The sequence below is a fragment of the Carassius carassius genome, chromosome 10 (genome assembly GCF_963082965.1).
Source record: "Carassius carassius chromosome 10, fCarCar2.1, whole genome shotgun sequence".
In the NCBI taxonomy this organism is placed as follows: Eukaryota; Metazoa; Chordata; class Actinopteri; order Cypriniformes; family Cyprinidae; genus Carassius; species Carassius carassius.
The window spans coordinates 24790906-24814831 of NC_081764.1; the positions used below are offsets into that span (position 1 = coordinate 24790906).

At 36.7% G+C, this 23926-nt stretch overlaps 1 protein-coding gene across 1 annotated transcript in view; it reads right to left on the reverse strand.

The window, feature by feature from the left end:
- Positions 1–226: 226 nt before the first annotated feature.
- Positions 227–23926, reverse strand: part of LOC132151997 (protein kinase C alpha type) — a 132356-nt gene continuing 108656 nt past the window's right edge. The window contains exons 9-17 of the mRNA XM_059560600.1: positions 20389–20529; positions 13857–14030; positions 12158–12249; positions 11963–12025; positions 10725–10863; positions 7400–7480; positions 6221–6328; positions 3635–3775; positions 227–643 (exon numbers count right to left, since the gene is read on the reverse strand). Of these exons, the coding sequence (XP_059416583.1) occupies positions 479–643; positions 3635–3775; positions 6221–6328; positions 7400–7480; positions 10725–10863; positions 11963–12025; positions 12158–12249; positions 13857–14030; positions 20389–20529 (1104 nt within the window). The 3' untranslated portion in view covers positions 227–478. The remainder of the gene's footprint in view (positions 644–3634; positions 3776–6220; positions 6329–7399; positions 7481–10724; positions 10864–11962; positions 12026–12157; positions 12250–13856; positions 14031–20388; positions 20530–23926) is intronic.

Consider the following 23926-nt stretch of genomic DNA (forward strand, 5'->3'; position numbering starts at 1 on the left):
TACCTTTAGAAATCCTGAATGGGAAGACTTAGGAAGTCTTAGGAAGCACACAACTCTATTTCTGTTATTCGGCTTTGGGCAGATATGGCAAAATCATGCTGTGTCAGCCACAAGGGGCTTGAGATAAGATGGCCTTTTATATAGACTTTTAAATACTGGTCTGCACGAAGTCAAACAAACAGTTTGTAATGTAAACAGCCCTTCCTAACCAGAGTTTAAGTGTTAAAAAAAAATCTTTCAATCTGTTTTCAATCATTAAGGTAAACTCTTTGACTGGCCTACATTGAAATGATGTGAAAAAGTGAAGAAGAATAACTAGATAAAAAGAAACAAAAAACAAACAAAAGAAAAAAACCTGGACATGATTTAAGACGTGAGTTGTGGTTTTGATTTAACATTTGTTAGATAAAAGGGTAAAGGCAAGGGCAGAGCTTTGTGGTAGTAGGTAGATCGACATTCATTCCCTCTTTTTTCCATTTTATTCACTGTTGATGATGGAGGGATGGATGAATTGAGGATTGATGAAGGAAAATCCATCAAATTCAGCCTGGTCGATGTTGGCGATAACCAGCTCATCAGGAGGGGTCAGTTGTGGCTGTGTGCGTGTGAAGAACTTGTCAAAGTTCTCTGCCCCCTTTCCACACTATCAAAAAGAAAAAGGTAGTGAGAGAGAGAGACAGAGAGAGACAGAGAGAGAGATTAAGATAGAGATTACTTTTGACAGTTTATTGTAACACTACAACCATGTAGTGTTAATCATATCACATACAGACACACAAATGCCACAGTCCAATGTTCGTTAAAAACACTGTAAAACACACATTGTAATGCAGACAACAAGCATAGTTTAAAGTTAGAATGTTTTATCTTTGGTCGGAACTCTAAATACTAGAGATTTGATTAATATTCTTTGTTAGAAGAATATGAAATGATCTGATGCCTTTTTATACCATTTTTATCATTTTACCATTTTATACTATTTTTCCCAATTCCCTTATGTCCAACTCACAGATTAACACTCCTCAGATTTCACATTATATGCCCTAGTTCCTCTTCATCTGGATGATAATGCAATTGGCTCTACTGGTTTGGAGAACAGAGATGTGGAAGCCAAACACTCTGGTAACCGACAGTAGCTTTCGACATGAGTACTTTGCATTACTCTGTTAATATAAGTGTAAAACATAACATGAAATGTGAAACTTAAAAGTATTTATCTGAGTGATAAAACAACATGGTAATCACAATCAGCTATTTGCTATTCTCATTTTCCATATATTCCATGACTGGCACACGAGTACTTCTACACCTTATAAGCATCTTGACAAATTAACAAATGAAGGAACATTTATACCTGGCACTCAATCAATCATTTAGTATAAATCTTTAACCTCCATACCATGTGTATGAAAAAGTACCAGAAACACATTTATAATAATAACCCTATTATTATGATGAATAAATGATTCAAAGCTCCTCATTAATGATATATACATGTGGCTTATAAGGTGTGCAGGTTTCAGGTCCTTTTTGTTAGGGCTTTCAAGAATTGTTTTAACACAAGAACAAAACATTTACTTGTATGACTTCACTCAATGTTTAAAAGAAGGCTGTCAATTTAACACAATAATGATTTACAAAGAATGATTTAAAAATATGTGTGTGAACAAAATGAATAGTTTTAATCATGCCCCTGTTTTCCTTCCATCAGAGCAGTTCAAGAACTGCAAAAAGTGACACAGCAGCCATTTCCTTTATGTGTACACAGAACAACAACTTAAAAACAGTGCTGACTGATCTAAATGATTTGCAATTGCTTTGATAAATTATTTGGCATACCATGTAATGAAAAATATCTTTAATCGACTTAAGTCTGAAATGTAATGCACACAAACAGTTAGAAAGAAAGGATATGGATTTTCCTTTTTTAAAGCTGCCAGATTCTATAAGACATGCAGCTCAAGATGTGCCTTAAAATAGAAGACAACCCTCCCCCTTGTATGATTTTTGAAAGGAGAGATGAATGGTGACTCAAAAACTGAGAGAAATGGTCAAATGTAAATGCCTTGTCATGCTCTCTTATGAGGAAGATCTTCCCATCATGTGTGAATGATGCGACACTGAGGGGGAATCTATCTGGTTGTTTTCCAACAAGTATGCAGATCAATTAAAGTTGCAACTGTCATAATCGCACATAAACACAGAGACCATAAAAATACATTTTTTCAGACACAGAGGTCCATGTGGGGCACTTCCTACGTCAGCAGTGGAACTAATGATTGGCTAAATGTTTAAAATGGTAGCTGTGCTGAATTAAGCCTGTTAACCCCCACCATTAGTGAGAAAGGGACACGGGGTCCGTCTCTGGCCTACTTTTGACCATGAGAGGAAGCAGCAGTTTAGCTTCAGGATGTCCTGAGGGGACATCAGAAAATTGTTGAAAACAAGCAAACAAAAATATTAAAAGTGACAGGTGATGTTCACAACACACTCACGCATAACACAGGAGAATAAAAAATAGGACATCATAAGAAACAAGTACTCAAGACAAACTAACCCTTCTCTTCTTTTCCGTTTTGTCCCTAGTGATGTGACAGAATGACCTATTCAAAGATATATGTGTGGGAGAGCATGTGTGCTTGTGAAGGGGAAACAACTACAGTATGACCCACTTTAAAAGTCATATGCATGCAGACTGCTTTTTCAGCTCATCCCTCTCTCTCGCTCTCTCCCACTCATACAACACACACACACACAACCATACCAAGGACAATCTAAGCTATTTAGTATGACAAATAGCTCTATCTCTATCCTTTTAGTATCTTGACAAAATATTCTCACTTCCTCCAGAGGCACTGTCTCAGAAAAGCAAAACCAATTCATAACATGTTTCGCCAAAAAAATAAATAAAAAAAATTATTAGAACAAATATCAGAAGGCACAGAAATTATAAATAGCAATAAGCATTCATCAGGGCTAGTCGCAGTGGTTTTCATTGCATTGCAATTTTTACAGAAAAAAAATGTTATAGTAAAAACCTGGTAATTGGTAATATTTATATACTTTATATACTTAACATATACGCTTTATATATTTAATAAAGTTACTTTACCATATACTGTAAACATTACTGTAATTTTAATGTTACATACTGTCACGATTGTTATGTGATTGTTACTTTTATAATTTTAGAAGGAAAGACTAATTACCATTTTATGGACAGTGCACATATTGTACTGCCTGCATTATCATGGTGGTTATCAGTGCATTCTTAGGTAAAAAATGGTTTTGGTAGGTCAAGTAGACTACTATATTAACATATCACCTCATAAAAAATTCAGTTATAAGTAGTACAGGCACCAATATTTCATCCCGTAATACCTAAAATACTGTCCCCATTTTTTAAAGTGAATTTCTGGCAAACAGAAATACATAGAAATATAATAACATTTACTCTCCTATGGCTTAATCACCATAATTATTTAGCAATATTTTAAGATTCATGCCTTTTCAGGGCCGCTTCACCATTAAAACTTTCAATCATTAAAACCCAGCAACAGCTCTTAGTTTTTTTTAATCAGCATATAATAAATTGATAAGCTGAAAATGAATAGACCTGAATGGATTTTCTTACCACTTTGGGTTTGAATGGAGGCTGTATTTCTCTGTTTTCCAGACGTTCCCAGTCAATCCGGCGGAAGAAAGCATGTTCCCTGATATCTCTTTCCCCCTCTGGGCTGCAGCCCAGACGCTTTGAAGAGTGTTTTGTCATCATCTGAGACACAAGACCAAATATAATCATTACTGTCTAAACATTAGCACATAATATATATTTCTATAACTAACAAGTTCAATTTACAGGCATATGCTCAACTATAAATGTCATGATAACACATAATTTCAAATATGGGTAGACCAACTGCATGGACATGAACATTTTGTCAACAATTAGTCTAGGTTCAGTTGCATATGAACATCTATTATGAAAGTGTAACTGCAGTTTCTTAATATGAAGAAAAAAGATAACCCTAACAGCTTACCACCTTCAAGACATACTCATTCTCCAGGGTCTTGATAGATCTGAACTGCAGATAAAGATGTGTAAACTCAAATAGTAAAGCTAAAATCTGTTCGTTTTTTTTGGGGACTAAATATTTGATTACACTTTATTCTGGGGACCAATTGTCACGTTTAACTAACTATTAACTATGACTTTTGCCTAATTTGCTGCTTATTAATAGTAAGGTAGTTGTGAATTTTAGGTATTGGGAAGGATTAAGCGATTTATAAAATATAATCTTGCAGAATAAGGCATTAATATGTGCTAATAATTGCTACTTAAACTAAACTGTGAACCAACATTTCACAGACCCAACACGATGCAAAGAACTCTACAAACGTTGGCAGTTACAACAGCTATATGGTTCTAAGAAATAAAAATTTTAACAGCTTGCTAACTAAAGAAAAAGTTTGCAAGTATTTTTTTTTTATTAAATGGTGACTTAAATTTCCCAGGAAAATTGATTTCAGGTAAATTTCTAATTAATTATACCTCTAAAGTCCTGGGCTTTTCTAGGTCAGCTTCTGACAACTACTATGTATCCATTAGTAAGCGGCACAGTTTATAAGACACACACACATTTCAAAACTCCCAGAAATGAAAACAGATGAACTTATAGCTCTACCACTGAGAAAAAGACGCAAGGTGATAGAGAACATTATAAAAGTGAGACAGTGTGTGATGACACAAATCATCAGCTGTGTTGTGTCCTGCTTTACCTAGCAGGATGTTCTTACAATAAAACTTACACAAAGTATTTTGGTATTACTGTGGTATTCCTGAAAGTACCTGAAATGTACACAGAAAAATAAATGCGGAAAAATTGAAGGCAATATCTTTTTATTAGTGGTGGGCTGTTGTTGGCGTTAACGTGCTGCGTTAACATGAGACTCTTATCGGGCGATAAAAAAAATATCACCGTTAATCTATTCTCAAAGTTGGGTTGGGAGCTGGGTCTATACTAAGCAAGCTATGATGACTTTTACCTTGATATTTTATTTAACCGACTGGCTGAACCAAAAACAGTTAACCAAAAACAAGACGCTGAAAAGCTGAACAGAGTAGCTGGTTACTCGCGCGCTGTGTTCGGTGCGCACGCAGAGAGAGAGTCGCATATCACGGACAGTGACACTGAACTGAGCTCTCTTCTGCGAAGTTCTCCTCGAAGTCCCTCCTGCACCTCAACGAACAAATACAAATCGCAGTTTGAACAAACAAAAAGATGTGAAAGAGCCAAATTCAGTACTCGCGGTGTTCTGGTGTTCAGGGCTCACGTAGAGAAAGGTGTCTCAAAACACTTGAACACCGAATTTGCTTATTTTTGCTCTTGTGCTACAAATACATTCAAAATATGTCAAAATATCCACCTTGGAAATTATTCTCGAAAAAACTGTCATTGTCAACTGTTATTTCTTAAATGAAAGTAAACAGTTGAGGGAAAAATGGGATGTGTATTATATTGGATGCGTTCATCGTCTCTGTAATGTTAATCCAAGAAAATGAAAATGAAAGTCACTTAATGCTCTTGACTGAATTACTTTGTGGTTTTAACAGTATATATAGCAAAACTGTAATAATGTGAGAAATGTTGAAGGTGTCTGAATAAATGTAGGTTTGATTGTATATTTCATTTTTACATTGAAGACTATCCAATGCTATTTTACATTTAATTATTTGGTTTCTGTACCTTGACACCTACAAACTTGAAAAAACCTTAAACATTGTGTAAATAGCACAAATAAATAAAAATAAACGAACATACAAATTAAACAATTTCAAACAGGGCGCACTGGTACAACCTTCACCGGGGCCCGCTGACCTCAGCTATGGCCCTGCTCAGGCCCCTGCGTTACGTATGTGGTGCAGCACGGACTCGATGTGCTTTCACACAGGACGCGTTTGCAGTTCGCTACTCGGTACGTAAACGATCGCTGCACTGCACTGATGCAACACTCCTGGAACTCAACTGGAATCCATTAACATGGGTGCGTAAAAAATACACTGCAGACGTATGCTTACGTATAACTTACCAGAGACCAAACCCCCCCCCCCCAGATTTTCTCTCTCTAATGTGAAAACAATGAGTCAAAAAAATAAATCGTACTAGTTCAGCTGGGCTATAAAACCTGAAACATTCTGCCTTTATGTGTCAGAACTTACCCCTTTGCAGATGGAAACTGCTTCTTTGGACATAGATTTAGGGTAAGAGACGTTGTGCTCCATGATGGATTGAAAAAGTTCGTCTTCATCCTCACCATCAAATGGAGGCTGAGAAAAGAGAGAGAGAAAAAAGAAAACATATTCAACATGAAATTGAAATGAATATTAAGTATATATCATGATATTAGATCATAGGTCACATTTGATATAATCAAGGGAGACGTGAAAAACGGACATCGCGTTGTTTTCATAAGGATTACTTTATCACAGAGTATCTGTTTTCGGCGGCACTTGTTTAGTTTAAAAGTAGACATGTCAAACTTTCTATAGATATCTCTCTCACGTCTCTTCGTTGAGTATTCACTGAGTTACAGTTCATTTTAATGACGTGTTTGTAAATGAAGATCAGTCCATACAAAGGCTGCAGACAGCACACCTTGTTTGTTATCTTTATTTTATAAGTGCACAAAGTTTTGTTGTTATTATGTCTGTATCCAAAAAAAGTAGACCCTTTATCGAATCGACAGATTCGATTGATGTATTGCTCTAATCTGTACGATCAAAACTGAAAGTGTAATTTAAGTTCTTTTCGGGGATTCAGGATAAAATGACTCATAATGCGTATCCGCGTTAATCGACTCCAGAGGGTTAAATGTGGAAACTCTTGCACTCTTCACATGTGGCATTATAGAATTTAAAGTAAGCTTAATCTACAATTGCACTAGCATAAAATATACCATGGGAAAAACAAGTAAAGATCGAAATGACAAAGTGGTATTATTTGTAGGACCTTATAGTACCATTTAAATACCAGTGTACCATGATATTACCATCTTGATACATCACTGACAGCTGGTACCACCAGACTGCTTAAAAAAATTCTACTTATAACAGAAAAGAACCTTATAAAATATATTTATTATGATAAGATGGATGATTTAAATTTCTGATATGGATTCTCTAAAAACAGGTTGTGGATGTAAGGGGTGCATTTTACCCAGAGATGTACCCCTCTCTGGATACAGCAGCTGGTGTCAATATTAAATGTGGATCAATTCAGTTTAAAACCATACAAACACACGACCACGAACTACAAGCTATATTACAACAAAGCTACTCCTGTATTATAAGATTGGCAAAAGGTAAGAGTTGGCAATGGTTATACACACGTGATCTCACCTGTCCGGCCAGCATCTCGTACAGCAGCACTCCATAAGCCCACCAGTCCACAGAACGGCCATACGGCTGATATGCTATTATCTGAAAAGAGCCACCATAAAATACCTTACAGATTACAGACTGAAGATCAGCATAATTGCAACAAAGATATCACCATTTTTCGCATCATCCCTTTCCGTTCTGAAAGAACACATCTCTCTTACAAATAAATTATAAGAATATAGTGTATTATACTACGGGGCCATTGAATGCTTGAATCTGATTGGCTTACAAACGTTCTGAGGTGTGCAATTATTTTCTGGGAAACGCATGGCGAACGTAGTTCCAGGCAGCTCTCTTGACCGCATTACAGTTCCATATCACTACGCATAGTTAACAGTAATAACGGTCACTCTCTCTTTTTTTTCTCTCTCTCTCTGTGTGTCTCTGTCGCTCTCGTTCTCTTTCGAATAAGTTCATTAATAACTGCATTAGAATGCTATCATGGCTCAAGCCTCTGTTACCAGCTTTAAAACGACGTTTTGGTACTAGCAAAAGAGGCACTGGATGAGATGCGGAAGAAATAGTCCTACTGACAATAGCAATTTATGTACAAAAACCGGACGAATCCTTTTAAATAAATCATCGGATCGATGTCTTGAGGTGTGGTCACCATAGTATAAGCTGAATAATTGTCTCCGGACCTTTGAATTGTTAGAAAAATAATGCACACCCAAGGTGTAACAGCCACTCTGCTTCGCGTCGTGACCGCATCACCACCTCGGGTGTGCATTATTTTTCTAATAATTCAACGTCCCGTCGTCAATTATTCCTTACTTATACAGTGTTCCAGTCAAAATATCTAAATACCCCCCCTCCCCCAAAAAATTATTGTGTAAGTGCAGTGTAAGTTAAGACATATTCTTGTTAAATAAAATAGGTATTTGTTAAATTATATCACCGATGTGATGTACTTACTTTTTGACAGCACTGAACTAAGTAATTCTTTATATAAGTGAAAGATTGTGTAGGAGTACAGTAATTCTACTGTAAATTAAATAAGTAGAAATGTAAATTAATTAAGTAAATTTTTAGCATGAAAGGGACACTAATATTAAACAAAACCTAAAATGTTCTTTTATTTAATAAACCAAGCAATATTGCAAATTGATTTGGGTGGGTGGGGTGTAAGAAATTATGATGTGGTGAGTGTGTGTCTTTACCATATATTCCAGAATTTCACACGGCTTATACAGATTGCAGTCAGATTTCTTGGCTGATGCAGTTCACAACACATTTAGAGAGTGTGTGTTTGTGTGTGACATCATGCTAACACTATGTGACAGTTCTAGACCATGGCTGTAGCCGCTCAAGGTTGAATCGTATATATTTTAAAAATACTGAGGACCACACACACACGAAATAAATCGTATCCCTCATCTACACATACCATATACACACAGGCTAATTGAGATGCGCAGAGCACATATCAAAATCAGACTAAACAATTACTGAGGAGAAAACAACATCTACTAATATCATCTCTCTTAATCAATCAACTTAATTATTAACCAAACCGATTAAGCAAGTGACAGAATAATGGATGGAAATATATTTGAGTGATAAAAGTAAACAAAGTGAACTGCTAGTAAAAAGGCTCCAGACATTTATTCTTCTTGAATTTAAAGAGACCATATTATACTAACAATATGTTGGCAATATATGAGAAAGAAATTGTAATTAACTTATTTTTAGAACAACAGAAATCAATGGGAGGTCTTCACTGAAACACAAAAACATATGTGTTACAAATTTATGGTTAGCCATGTGTGTTAATGCTGCTCTACCTTTGACACAATTTACACTCAAGTTAACATGCAGAAACGTGTTCCCAGATAACACGCATTACCACTGCATAATATGTAGGTCAGCAAAAGAGACAGAATGAGAGAGAGAGAGAGAGAGAGAGACAATGCTCTCAGAACAGGGTGGAGGACAAATGGCCACTAATATACACATTCTGCAGCTACAAAACACAAAACTGTGTGCGCTACATTTGTGTGAACACACAGCATGTGTTTTAATGCCATGCAAGGCAAAAAAAGTAAAAATCACACTTGTAATTAAAAAAAGAAAAAAAGAATACATAAAAAAAATACAATTAAAAAAAGAATAAAGCTTAATAAATTTTAATAATACTATAATTTTATTCTTATTTTCACTTTCACTTTTCTTTAATTGCTATGACACACACACACACACACACACACACACACAGCACTAGAACAGTGTCATAGATACACATTTTTGAAGCTAGTAAGGATATTATGATGATGACAAGGAGATTACTAGACATACTTTCACTGATTTGGTTCACTGAGTGATTTGGTTTTTACCTAAAAATTCAAAAGCAATCTATCTCCGATAAGGTGTAAGTGTTTGTTAAGTTTTACTTATTTATTTACTTATTTAATATAGATACAGAGAGTCTCTTTTTTGTGTGTGGAGGAGTCTGAAAGGCCATTGTGGCTGCCTTTATAGAATGACTTATAAAGACTTGCTGTAGGAGACAACTCTGCCACCCACTGTCATGTCATGCCATTGCAGTTTGAGTATTTGGGGGAGAAAAAAACATAGAGAGGGACAGAGAGAGAGAAAGATACTGTGAGTGTGTGTCTGAGGATGTCAGAGCAAATAAAGGTCATCAATATGCGGTGATGAAGTGCCACAGATAACCTGCATTGTAAGAGCTTATGTGCCACTCGTGGAGGCATCCTCACGTTAAGGCCTGCTCTGGGAAGTAAACTTATGAGAAGAGGAGCTTCAGTAAAGGGAAAAGGGAGCAGCCAAACACTAGTTCTAGATCTATTCTCAATATGCAAATATCTGTATGAATAAAAAGATGGGAGAAAGAAAGTAATGGTCTCCATTACAGCAAATTATTAAAAAGGTTCTTATGGAAAGCATCATTAATTGCAATGGACTATTTTCCACAGTTATTAACATCTTACATTCAGCATATTTTTATATTTTTAATAAAAAAAAATGTAATGTACAGAAAAAAGTTTCAAGTGCAGCTGTGGAGGGATTAATGACATCTGAAGACGCCCCTCCTGAAACTTTCTTTTAGAATTGTTCAAATCAGTAGCATGTGGCATATATTTTTTCAAAATAAGAAGCAAACTATTTACTTAGTATTTTTGTATATACTGTATAAGTATACTGTACTGCCTCCTCTGAGAAAACACCACAGCGTCAGGGTTCTGCTAGTCACATTTCCATTTAGCACTAGCTATCAGTCTGGGAGGACTGGTACTGTCTGCAGGAAACACACTCCTTCACTCACCTCTGGAGCAATGTAGTCTGGCGTTCCACAAAATGTACGGGTGGTCACACCCTCCACAATGTTCTCCTTGCACATACCGAAGTCTGCAATCTTAATATGACCCTCTGCATCCAGCATGACATTGTCTAATTTCAGATCCCTAAAAGTGATAAAATAACATTACAGTACATTAAAATGTGAAAGTGGGAGGATGGGGTTACAGAAAAAAAAATGTTTTCCTGTTTAAATATTTTATATAAAAACATATCTAAACAAAACTAATCTTGTCCCCCCCCCCCCCCCCCACACACACATTAGCACAACAAAAATGTAGTTCATTTTAGTTCTTTTAAAAGCAAGTGCAGTGTTTTTCTTTTTTCTGAAACAACGACTCTGTCTCTTTCATTCTTGCTGACGTCAGTTCATCTATTTGCTCTATTTCCCTAGGCCAATTTAGCTGCTCAAAGATAAACAAGCCTAATAATTAGGTTTAGCTCCTTAAGAAATACAGAATTCCTGGTTGAAGGTTGTGCTAAATAGTGATTTGCCATTTTATTAGTCATTTGCAACGAGTCAGTATTTAGCACATTTCACAAATACGTTACCATGATATTTTTAATGCATTAGAGACACAAATGACCTTTAAAACTGTATCTAAGAAACTAAAATAACTCATGACTTTAAGTTTATTAGCAGTGTTATAACCACATTGTTATAACCACATTTTTCACTTATCTTTAAATAATTATAGCATTTTCCTTAAAATGTGACGTCAAGAAATAACACCATTTGGACTCTTTAGTGGAAAACAAGAAAAAAGTAATATAAAACACAAATATAAAAAAGCAACACTTGTTCTCAAACTAGCCATCCTTTACTGACTGATTAATTTAGGCAAAATCTGCAACCCTGATACTTGCAACTCTGTTACTCAGAATGGCATAGTTTGTTTGTTTATTTCTTTTTATTGCTTTAATGTTATTAAGTCTTGTTAGACTTTAGGATTATACATTTTGTCTGTTATATTCTTTCTAGATTTATTTTAACTGCTTAATTCACAAATCACACAAAATCAGGGTTTTACACACTCCAAAATGTACTGAACATAAAACAGCTCACAATAAATGTAAGGCCCTTCTTTGTACCCTAGTGCCATAAGTGCCAATTATTGACTTCTAAATGACTGTAGTCAATCTGCTGATTACAGCTAATTGGCTTACACTTTGAAACTGTTGACAGAAAGGTCTCAGTGTGTTCACCTGTATATGATTCCTTTCTTGTGCAAGAAAAAAAGTCCAACAGCAATCTCTGCAGCATAGAACCTGGAACAAGCAGATTATTTTACATATATTCACCTTAACCTACAAACATACACACAGCGATGTATGCTTTAAGGCTCAAACCCAGAAATGCATACTGTAGACACGCATATAAACACAGAGAGAGTGGCTTACACTGCTTGTGGCTCCTTAAATTTGCCTACTTGCTGGATGTGGTACATCAGATCACCACCATTAACATACTCCATCACGAAATACAGACGATCCTATGAAAAAAACAACTACATAAATGAAACTGTTTAGACAAACTTTAATGCTGGCCTTGTCTGAAAGGCTTTGTCTAGAAGTTTAAAGTCACGTTATCTAAAGTTATTTGATTCATGTTGAGTGGTACTAATTTCTAATTTCCTACTTCATATTGCAATCATTTTATGAATGGTAAGTAAAAAAAAAATGCAAATCTGTAATAATAGATTCTAATACACTAGACATCACTCAGTTTCTGAAAATAAAATGTAAATGGCTACTGAAAACTAGCATCAACATTATCTAATTAATCTCATGTCTAGAGATTTATTTTTCTTGACCAACACAATTATTGAGGTACAGTAGCATTACTGTTAACTCAGAAACTTTCATTTCATGGATAAAATTATCATTTGGTGGATTATGATAAGCTTTTATGGTTGGATGTGGATGCAAAGCACCTCTAGAGTAGGTCTGCTCATGGCTGTCTCTCTATCATTCTTTGTCATAAAAACAGTTCTCACCATCTCACCATCAGAGTTCACCATTGCTTAAGTAGTTTTTGTTTGCCTTCTTTTGGACTGTTACTTAGGGATTGTGATTTTGTGCTTTGCACTTGTTGATTGTGGTATTGGTTTCTTTATTAAAATTTTCTGTAAATGGATCCCCCTCATTTACCTCTCAATTTACATGCTCCGTGATACACGCTTTTCAGATTTGAATTAAATGTGACGATAAAAATTGTATAAAACTATTTATATTGTAACAATGTGCGATTGTACTATATTTTCCATTCACGTGTTTTAAACTAAAAATACATACATTTTTTAACAACTAAAATATTGAAACATTAAATTTAGAATACCACAAAAATATGTTTGTTTTTTTCTAATGCATTGTAATGCTGATATTATTAGTATTCATGAAAACCATTTTAAATACAAGAAGATAAAACTGACTTCTAACAACTGTTAAAACATTCCAAATGTAATTGCCTTTTTATTTTTAATTTACTGAATGTTGCTTTACTTCCTTTATGTGCTGCACAGCCAGGAAGAGAGTTTCAGTATGGTAATTTTTTATTTTTTAAATTTACATTTACAATGGCCCTACTTTTTGCAAATTAAAGTCTAATTTCAGTTCCCAAAGCACATAAAAAAAAAAAAAAGTCATTTTTGTGACTATTCAGTCCTTCTAAGGGACTCTTGATTTGCTGAAAGGTGGATATTCGGATTGTGAGTGCAATTGAGGGACTACTATTTGGCCCACAGCCATAGTGACTGATTAACAGAGGCTTCTGATTGTTGTCAAAGTCGCCAGTTATGTGTGGCTGGCTACATTTTTTTACTTGCTATCTAGCAAAAGATTTTATTAAATTTGTGTTTAAGATGTTTATTTCCCCAGCCGTGGATTTTTAATTTAAAATAATGGTTGACGAGTCCATTTATGTGAAATATTGGACAGCTAGTCTGACTGTGTCTATTTTTAGAATATATTTGATAGATAAAGATCTTGCACAAACAGTAGAGCAACATGGGTTTGATTCCCAGGGAATATATTAGAAATCACTCTGAATAACAGTGACTACCAAATACATGAATGTTAATTCAAGGAGAGAGTTTCTTACCACAGTCTGAAAGCAGGAGTGAAGCTGGGTGAGGAATGGAGGTTTGTCCTGCTGAGCCAGAACCCGCTTCTCCACCATGGTGCATTCAACATCATCATCCTGGATGACCACATCCTTCTTAAGGATCTTTATAGCATATAGTTCACCAGTAGACTTCATCTCAGCCAGCATCACCTGAGTATGGAGAATTGCAAAAGCTCAAACTGCCAGTGAGAGCCTTTAGCAAACCCAAAATATCATTACAATTACACTGAGAAAGAAAGAAAAAAAAATTATTTCCTCTTAATACATAAGTTATCTTCATTTTTAATTACATTTTTTTTTATTCTACCAGGTTGGCCACATTTTTAAGAAAAAACAGGCGGAGTGTCACGATCACCAGCTGGAGTGCCCTTGATAGACCCCCGAGGCCACTCCATCCCAGACTTTAGCCACTTTATCAAGGACTTAATTCCCCATAATCCTCTGCCCAGTCTCAACTGCACCAAGCGGCAACCTCCCGCTATCGGGAAGTCCATACGGAAGTGACTTAAACTGTTAATTGTCAACTGGCCGCTAGAGGTTGGCTGCAAAAGGGAGTCAATCCCATAGACTCCCCATGTTAAAACGCCCAACTTTACAGTAGAAAAAAATATTTACAGCCTGGTTCAAAAAAATATGTTGGTTTATATGACTCATTTTGCCCTTCACTGCAACTGTGAGGGGGTGAATGTTTTTTAATGAATTACCTCATCTGATTAAATTATACTAAGCCTTAAAGTTCTGCATAATTAAGGGCATGGCCACTTCAGTCACAGGTGGATTCCCGCAGCTGTCACCGTTTTCGAGCTAGGTATGCATGATTTCAGCAATTTTCAATTATCCGGGAGTGACACGCTGCCAAGATAGCAACGGCTGCCTCCGCCCACTTTTGGGTCAAAATGCTCTTCAGAAACACATGGGTGACGTCACGAACACTACGTCCATGTTTTTATACAGTCTATGATCTGCACTCATTGGACCTGTCCCAAATCGCACTTTTGTCAAAAAAGTCTGAATCCACACTTTCATGACTTAATGCTGCGTTAACTATCGGGTAGGAGTCTGCTGTGGAGCTTGCTTCAGTGCGTGATCGGCAGAAGTGCACATCGAGGGTGCACAGAGGCCACAAAGCGGGCGCTCATCATCAATCTTCTGAAAGCTGAAATGATGAATGGGACACCCTATGCGGTCTCATGGACTTAACTGACATGCGCATGTGTCCCAATTTGGGACAGGGCCATTGTTTGCACCAGTATCACATTAGTTCTTGCACCAGTGCCATTGTAAAATAACAATAAAATAATAATAATAATAATGTATAGGGGTGTCACGATTTCGATTTTAAATCGAAATCGATCGAAATTAAGTCACAGTCTCAAACTTTGAATTAAAAAATGGAATCGTCGATGCTGCCATGCCCCCATCTTGCGTCTGGTTACTTGCCAAGCGGAAAAAAAACACATGTGTTGAAGTGCTGCGAGTCAACCTCCTCTAACAGCCACTCAAAAGATAGCATGGCAACTGCAGATGCAGGAGACCCATCGACAGAACTCGAATCCCCTCCTCTTTCACTGAAGTCGCTGGTGTGGAAGTATTTTGGATTTCCAGTGAGTTATGTTGACAACGTTCGCGTTGTCGACAAAAAACAAAAGGTTTGCAAGCTGTGCTATGTGCGTGTACCATATTCTCTCACTGGCAGCACGACTAACATGGCAGGGCATCTCCGCAGGCACCACAAAAACATAGATTTATCTGTTAAACCAACAACTACACAAACTACTCTTCCGTCTTCATTTGGAATTAAACTTCCAAGCAACTCAACTCGTGCAAATGCAATTACGCGTGCGGTAGGAGTATTCATAGCCGTGGACATGCGACCTTATTCGGTGGTGGAAAACTCCGGTTTTAGGCATTTAATTAGCATGCTAGAGCCACGCTACGAAATCCCAAGTAGAACGCATCTCACAGCTACGGTGATTCCCTCCATGTACAATAATGTAAAAGAGAAAGTTATTGAAGGCCTGAGCAGCGCACATTTAGTTGCCTTGACTACAGATTGCTGGACATCCAGAGCAACACAGAGCTTCATGACTGTCACAGCACATTACATTAATGATGACTGGGAAATTCAAAATCCAGTCCTTCAAACTCGCCCCATATATGAAGCACACACAAGTGAACATTTAGCAGAAGTGCTGAGGGAAGTGGTAGTGGAATGGAAGTTGGACAGACAAAATTCAACCATCCCTGTGACAACTGATAATGCTAAGAACATTGTCAATGCCTCAAATGCAGCAGGATTGTCACCACACATTGGATGTTTAGCCCACACTGTGAATCTGGCCTCCCAGAAGGGGTTGGGAGTAAACCAGATTTCCCGTCTTTTGGGCAGAGTCAGGAGGGTGGTCACTTTTTTCCACAGCAGTACCACTGCAGCAGCCATCTTAAAGTCAAAACAAGACATGCTTCAGCTTCCTCCTCACAAGCTGGTTCAAGATGTCATTACAAGGTGGAACTCCAGCTATGACATGATCACACGCTATTTAGAGCAACAAGCTGCTGTCTATTCTGCACTTGCAGAAAAAGACATTAAAAAAAATGCCAAAGACCTTATCACCCTCTCTGATCAAGATGTGACTGTTCTGGAAGATGTATGTCAGGTACTGAAGCCCCTGAAAACAGTCACAACCTTGATGAGTTCCGAACAGCAGCCTACTGTGTCTATGATCATGCCCCTACAACACACCATCCTGACATCTATGAAACACAGTGACACAGATTCAACAATTGTAAAGGATGTTAAATCTGCTATAGAGGCAAACTTTGAAGAGAGGTATTCAGACCCAAGACTTCAACAGTTCCTGAATGAGAGCACTGCCTTGGATCCTAGGTTTAAGACTTTACCCCACCTGGATGACAAATCTCGGAATGAGATCTTTAATTGTCTGGAGGAGAAAATTTTGCAAGAGCACCCCACACAGGTATGTGATGCATTTAGTCTAATGTGATGAAATAACCATCTTATTCTGTAAAGTAGTTTTTTTTTTCCTTCACATTCATAATATTTCAGGAATAGGACTAATCACAATATGCTTTCTGCTTCTTGTCACACTTAAATATAATTTCTGCCTGTTCATTACCTTAAACAACTGTGTTTTTGTGACTATTTCAGTCTAATGCCTCGGGAGAAGGGTCCAAAACCCTGCACAGGATCAAGAAACTGTAGCAACCAGCAGAGGCAGCCCCCCAGCAAAGAGAACAGCACTCAGTGAACTGTTTGGTGATTTTTTCAGCACAGCCTCCACTGCATCATCATCAGCAACCAAACCATGGCCTTATGTTGTGAAAGACGAGATTCAGCTATACAAAATGGCTAAAGTAATTTCTGTGGATTCAAATCCACTGAAATGGTGGAAAGATAATGAGCACCAGTACCCACATTTGTCCAAGCTTGCCAAACGTTATCTTGCTGTACAAGCAACAAGTGTGGCAAGTGAGAGTGTTCTCAACAGCAGGGGACATTTTGACAGCTCAAAGAGCAGCCCTCTCTCCAGAGAATGTGGACATTCTCATTTTCTTAAAGAAGAACATGAAAATATAAAAAAAAAAATTACAGTTGTCGTCTGCCCATAGAAATGTAAATAGTTAATATTTTGGCAATATTTTAGTAATATTTTAGCAGTTCTCTTTCCATATTCCTCTTTAAGAAGAACTTAAAACTGCAAAATTGTTACAGTTGTCTTGTGTTGTTCTATTATAAAAAATGTTAATGTTTTTGACAACTCAAAGAGCAACTCTAAACAACATATCCATCTTTAGGAAGAACATGAAAGAATGAAAAAATACAGTCATCATTCTCAGGGGATAAAAAGTAGTTATCAGTGTGGTATATGTTCATCTGTTCGGAAATAGTTTAAGACACTTAATTGTTCAGAGACTATGGACATGTCTGTTTTATTGTTTTTGTTTGTTTTGTTGTGAACTTGAATGCCATCTTTTGTGAAGAAGACTGCACTTACAAAAGAGGAACTGGATGGCAGTTTATTTTAAGTTTTCAATTGACTAAAGATATAAGTTATTGTTACATTATGTTGTTAATAAAAGTTTTAAATTTGACAATGTAGTGTGGTACATTGCAAACAAAGGTCAGATATTATATTGCATAAAAGTCTAGTTTGAAAAATGACAATCTGTGCTTTAAAAAGAATAAATGTAAAAATCGAGAATCGAATCGAATCGAATCGTGACCTTAGAATCGAAAATGCAATCGAATCGAGGATTTGGAGAATCGTGACACCCCTAATAATGTAACAATGTTTCTAGATCGGGAAGGAGGAGGTGGGAACCGGTGAACATTTAAATATAAAACTTTAATTAACAATAAACATAATACAACCCGAATTCCGGAAAAGTTGGGACGTTTTTTAAATTTTAATAAAATGAAAACTAAAGGAATTTCAAATCACATGAGCCAATATTTTATTCACAATAGAACATAGATAACGTAGCAAATGTTTAAACTGAGAAATTTTACACTTCTATCCACTTAATTAGCTCATTTAAAATTTAATGCCTGCTACAGGTCTCAAAAAAGTTGGCACGGGGGCAACAAATGGCTAAAAAAGCAAGCAGTTTTGAAAAGATTCAGCTGGGAGAACATCTAGTGATTAATTAAGTTAATTGATATCAGGTCTGTAACATGATTAGCTATAAAAGCTTTGTCTTAGAGAAGCAGAGTCTCTCAGAAGTAAAGATGGGCAGAGGCTCTCCAATCTGTGAAAGACTGCGTAAAAAAATTGTGGAAAACTTTAAAAACAATGTTCCTCAACGTCAAATTGCAAATCTCATCATCTACAGTGCATAACATCATCAAAAGATTCAGAGAAACTGGAGAAATCTCTGTGCGAAAGGGACAAGGCCGGAGACCTTTATTGGATGCCCATGGTCTTCGGGCTCTCAGACGACACTGCATCACTCATCGGCATGATTGTGTCAATGACATTACTAAATGGGCCCAGGAATACTTTCAGGAACCACTGTCGGTAAACACAATCCGCCGTGCCATCAGCAGATGCCAACTAAAGCTTTATCATGCAAAATGGAAGCCATATGTGAACATGGTCCAGAAGCGCTGTCGTGTCCTGTGGGCCAAGGCTCATTTAAAATGGACTATTTCAAAGTGGAATAGTGTTTTATGGTCAGACGAGTCCAAATTTGACATTCTTGTTGGAAATCACGGATGCCGTGTCCTCCGGGCTAAAGAGGAGGGAGACCTTCCAGCATGTTATCAGCGTTCAGTTCAAAAGCCAGCATCTCTGATGGTATGGGGGTGCATAAGTGCATACGGTATGGGCAGCTTGCATGTTTTGGAAGGCTCTGTGAATGCTGAAAGGTATATAAAGGTTTTAGAGCAACATATGCTTCCCTCCAAACAACGTCTATTTCAGGGAAGGCCTTGTTTATTTCAGCAGGACAATGCAAAACCACATACTGCAGCTATAACAACAGCATGGCTTCGTCGTAGAAGAGTCCGGGTGCTAACCTGGCCTGCCTGCAGTCCAGATCTTTCACCTATAGAGAACATTTGGCGCATCATTAAACGAAAAATACGTCAAAGACGACCACGAACTCTTCAGCAGCTGGAAATCTATATAAGGCAAGAATGGGACCAAATTCCAACAGCAAAACTCCAGCAACTCATAGCCTCAATGCCCAGACATCTTCAAACTGTTTTGAAAAGAAAAGGAGATGCTACACCATGGTAAACATGCCCCGTCCCAACTATTTTGAGACCTGTAGCAGTAATCAAAATTGAAATGAGCTCATTTTGTGCATAAAATTGTAAACTTTCTCAGTTTAAACATTTGCTATGTTATCTATGTTCTATTGTGAATAAAATATTGGCTCATGTGATTTGAAAGTCTTTTAGTTTTCATTTTATTAAAATTTAAAAAACGTCCCAACTTTTCCGGAATTCGGGTTGTAAGACAACAACATAAACTCCAGGCCTGGACCTCTCTCGTCCTTCACTGTTGTTACTCCTCCTTTTATCCTTCCAGAGAGCGGCACAGGTGTCACTCATTATCATTTACTCCACCGGCCTTGCTCTGTTCCCATGGCTTTCAGACCCACCCCACTCGTCACATATAAATACATGTATACGGTTAAATGTATGGCTTAGGAAACAATAATTTAAAACAATTATCATCAAAAGATTCAAATTCTGTTGATTTAATAATCATTTTAAATTAAGTAAGTGTGTCTTAAGATTATGAAGAAAATGCAAAATGTTCCTAAAATTAAAATAAAAATATTCAGAGAAAAAATTCAACTGAACGTTAGGAAAAGTCATAAGCACAATATCCTGGAATTGTAGCCCATATGTATTAACCATATGCACATAGTCCAAACACACTCCATATGAAAGAGAGGGCCAATCATTCTATTGTGAGTAAAGGCTGGTAGACTATTATTAATTAATCTAATTATGGTGAAGAGATTGTAAACTCACCTTTCCAAAACTGCCTTTTCCCAATACTGCCAAGAAATTAAAGTCTGTGAGTCTAACTCTGTCCAAACTGCTTGAGGGTAAAGTGGACCCACTGTCGTCCAAAGGGGTGGTGGCTCTTTTGGATGGACCCAATTTGGCTTTCTGCACACAGACATACAATAGCTGTTAAACAAGCCAGAACTAAAGGCAGGCTTTTCCCATGATGCACTTGGAATCCCATATGCAATTAAAATTGAGCTGAAACATGTTTTCTGTCATGTGAATAGACCTCAGTCTGGGTAGATTCAATATAATTGTTTTTGGAAAATGTGGCCGTGACAGCGATATATGCACAGTCCATTCAATATGTTATACAGTCTTAATTATATTAAGCATAAATTTGACAAAATGTTCATTTTACAAGTTGGCCACCAGGATCTGTTTTGGTAAAACATTTTTAGTATTGCGTCAGCACAACAACTGACAGCAAAAAAAAAACAAAAAACAAAACAAAACCTTGAACAGACTTTGCTAAAATTTTAAAATATATTGTATCTACCCTGACTAAGGTACTTTAGAGATGCAGCACAATAAAGCCTAATCCACTCTCAGCGTCATCTGCATTTCCTACCAATGTCCTATAACACAATCCATACATAACAAGGCTCATTATAAATCTGCCTTCTCAATGAATTCTGGGTAGTGCCCATGGAGTTTCCCAAGGCAGTTGAAATTCATTCCATCACAGCATGCATACAGTAAGTCAGTCAGCGGGCCAAGATTTTTTGCCTAGGTAGACTGGGTGGCCTTGAGCTCAAACTACAACAGCAGGGCACAATTTATTTTTCACTGTAGAATATGTTATTTTGAGTAATCTACCTTCCTACTGAATTTAGGGAGCCAATAATATATTGGGACAATTTTCAAAAGTTATTTTTGCACATTGTGCCAACCACTTATGGAGGTCATGTTAAGGGCATAGCTTGGGTTGATAGGTAGGCCATCCAAACAAGAAGCTCTACAAGTTAGAGTATGATTGTGATTAAGTTGTTGTCATAATAGCTGCATGTCTGATGAGATTGTAAATATGGAAAATATCTGTCAAGTAAGTTTGTAACGGCTACAGAGAATCCATTGGAACTCTGGAACAACTATAGAATGACAGTTAGGAGAAACACCAGAGCAAAAACTAAAGGATTCTATCAGGAATCTCTGAAGTGTGTTGTTAAACAGCTTTGGAGCCCTTCAAGTTGGCGGTTAGGAATGAAAGAATATAAAAGTTAGCACATCAGGTGTCTTGGAGTGGAATGACATGCTTAGGTAATGCATAGAAACACTTTAAGATTATGCAGTGTTGGAAAATATATTACAGTGTCTCTACAGTGGGACAGATCAGGTGAATCAGACCTCAGTCTGTTAGGCAGAGCTGTCAGAACCAGAGGCACAAAGTTGTGATACTCATGACAAGTTTTATGATGCGGTGGATTTTACCTAAGATTGGATCAAGATGCTATAAAAATTGCTACTCTCAGGGGGAAGGTTCTTAATAAAGGGATCATGAACTGAGAAATCAAAACTCCCTTGATCTTTTGATATGGTCATTTTGCTAACATCCTGTTTCAGAAAGTTTCAGAACTTAAAACTTTCTTGTTATTCTAAAAACAGCTTATAATAAAGCCAATATACCAAAATGAAAGGTTGTGGAATGTGCCACTTATGATGTAATACTGTGGCTAAATACTGCACAGTAAAAAAACGTTGGGTTGTTTTTTTAACCCAGCCATTGGGTTACACATATTTGGTCACTGTGTTGGGTTATCTTAAAATTTGTTGTGTCATTTTTATTCATCATTGGGTTAGTTTTAGTTATAACCCAACGGTTGGGTTAGATAGGGTTCTGCTCAAATTTTAATGGTCCAGTCAGAAACTCAGCGGACATCAGTGGCAGCCTGCATGATCCTGAAAGGTAAGTAACTGTAAATATAATTTTATGATGTATATAACTGTTATAACATTAAGTAATGTGTACTGAAATGTTTTCTTTTCCTCCCCAGAAAAGAAAATTGTTTTAATGTGAGCAAAAACAAAAAATGCAGAGCTTGAGTGTTTACATCAGAACTCATGCTCAGGTTTGGCCGATGCATGGATGTTATGCTGATGGAGGAGCCGGCTAATAATGATTCACCATTTGGATGTAAGTACATGGAAGCTCAGAACTGCATTAACTACGTCAACTGCATGTGTCAGCAGTTCACACTGTTACATAAAGTTGTTATTTTTGTTTTGTTTTTGCACACAAAACATATTTTTGTTGCTTCATAATATTAAAGTTAAACCACTGTAGTCACGCTGAATATTTTACCAATTGTCTTTAATACATTTCTGGACCTTCAAAGATGCAATGACTCTGCAATGACTTTGCTTTAACCCAACTGGCTTTTAACCCAATCATTGGGTTAAAAATAACCCACAGTTGAGAAGGTGCTATGTTAACCCATAGTTGGGTTACTTGTTGGGTTATTTTTATCCCAACATTTTTTAGTGAGTGCTTCTGCAGAAGAAGATCAACGCCTGCTTCTACATCACTGCCTGTTTAACCTAGCCCACCTATTCATGCACACAGTCTGTAAACAACGAGAAAGGCAAACATAGAAATCATATGATAAAGATGAAAAGTTGTGGAAAAACACAGTCTTTGCTTTACTTTCCTTCTGAGGCTGGTTGCATAAACTACAGAGACTAAGTATAAAGAAGATAGCCCTCTAATTCGTTTTCTTCTTGAATGGTCATACATTTTTAAAGTCAGTTACAAAAATGTAGATTGACCAAATTTTATTCAGAAAAGTGAGACTGATTATCTCTTGCCTCACTGCCAGTTGGTCAAACTATTTTTTAAAGATACAGTCTTAACACAGTCGATGACCTTTATTTTTTATGAAGTTCCAGACCACCTCAGTTCAATTTTCACTTCAATTTACCACGGATTCGTTTACAAAGGTATAATTCAACGCAGAATTTTCAGAAAGGCTGAAAATAAAAGATGATGCTGTGCCGAATATACAATATTGGTTCCGACAGTAATATCGCACCACAGAAGTGTAACTGTTTTTATTACATGGTCACTATTGATTTGTCTGTTATTATAGTTAATTTGATATGTACTAAGTATTTAGGCGTTTCTATTAATTATACAAATACCTATTAACAATAAACCTCTTTTTTTATTGTGATAGGATAGTTTAGAGTTGACAGGAAGCAAATTGGGAGAGAGAGAGAGTGGGGAGGGATCGGGAAAGGTCCTCAAGCTGGGATTCGAACTCAGGATGCCCGTAGCACACAAAGCTATACCTGTATGTAGACACAATAACATTACTGTAGACAATAATCCTCTTTTCTCATCTATTTTCTTATGGCATTATGGACACTTCTTTAAATATTAAAAAACATTAAAAGAGCTAATCTAAAATACTGGCTGCTACAGAAACGAAGCACATTTCAAGCACTGCCATCATGGTGATATTTTAAATAACTGTAACGTTACACATTAATATGATGAATA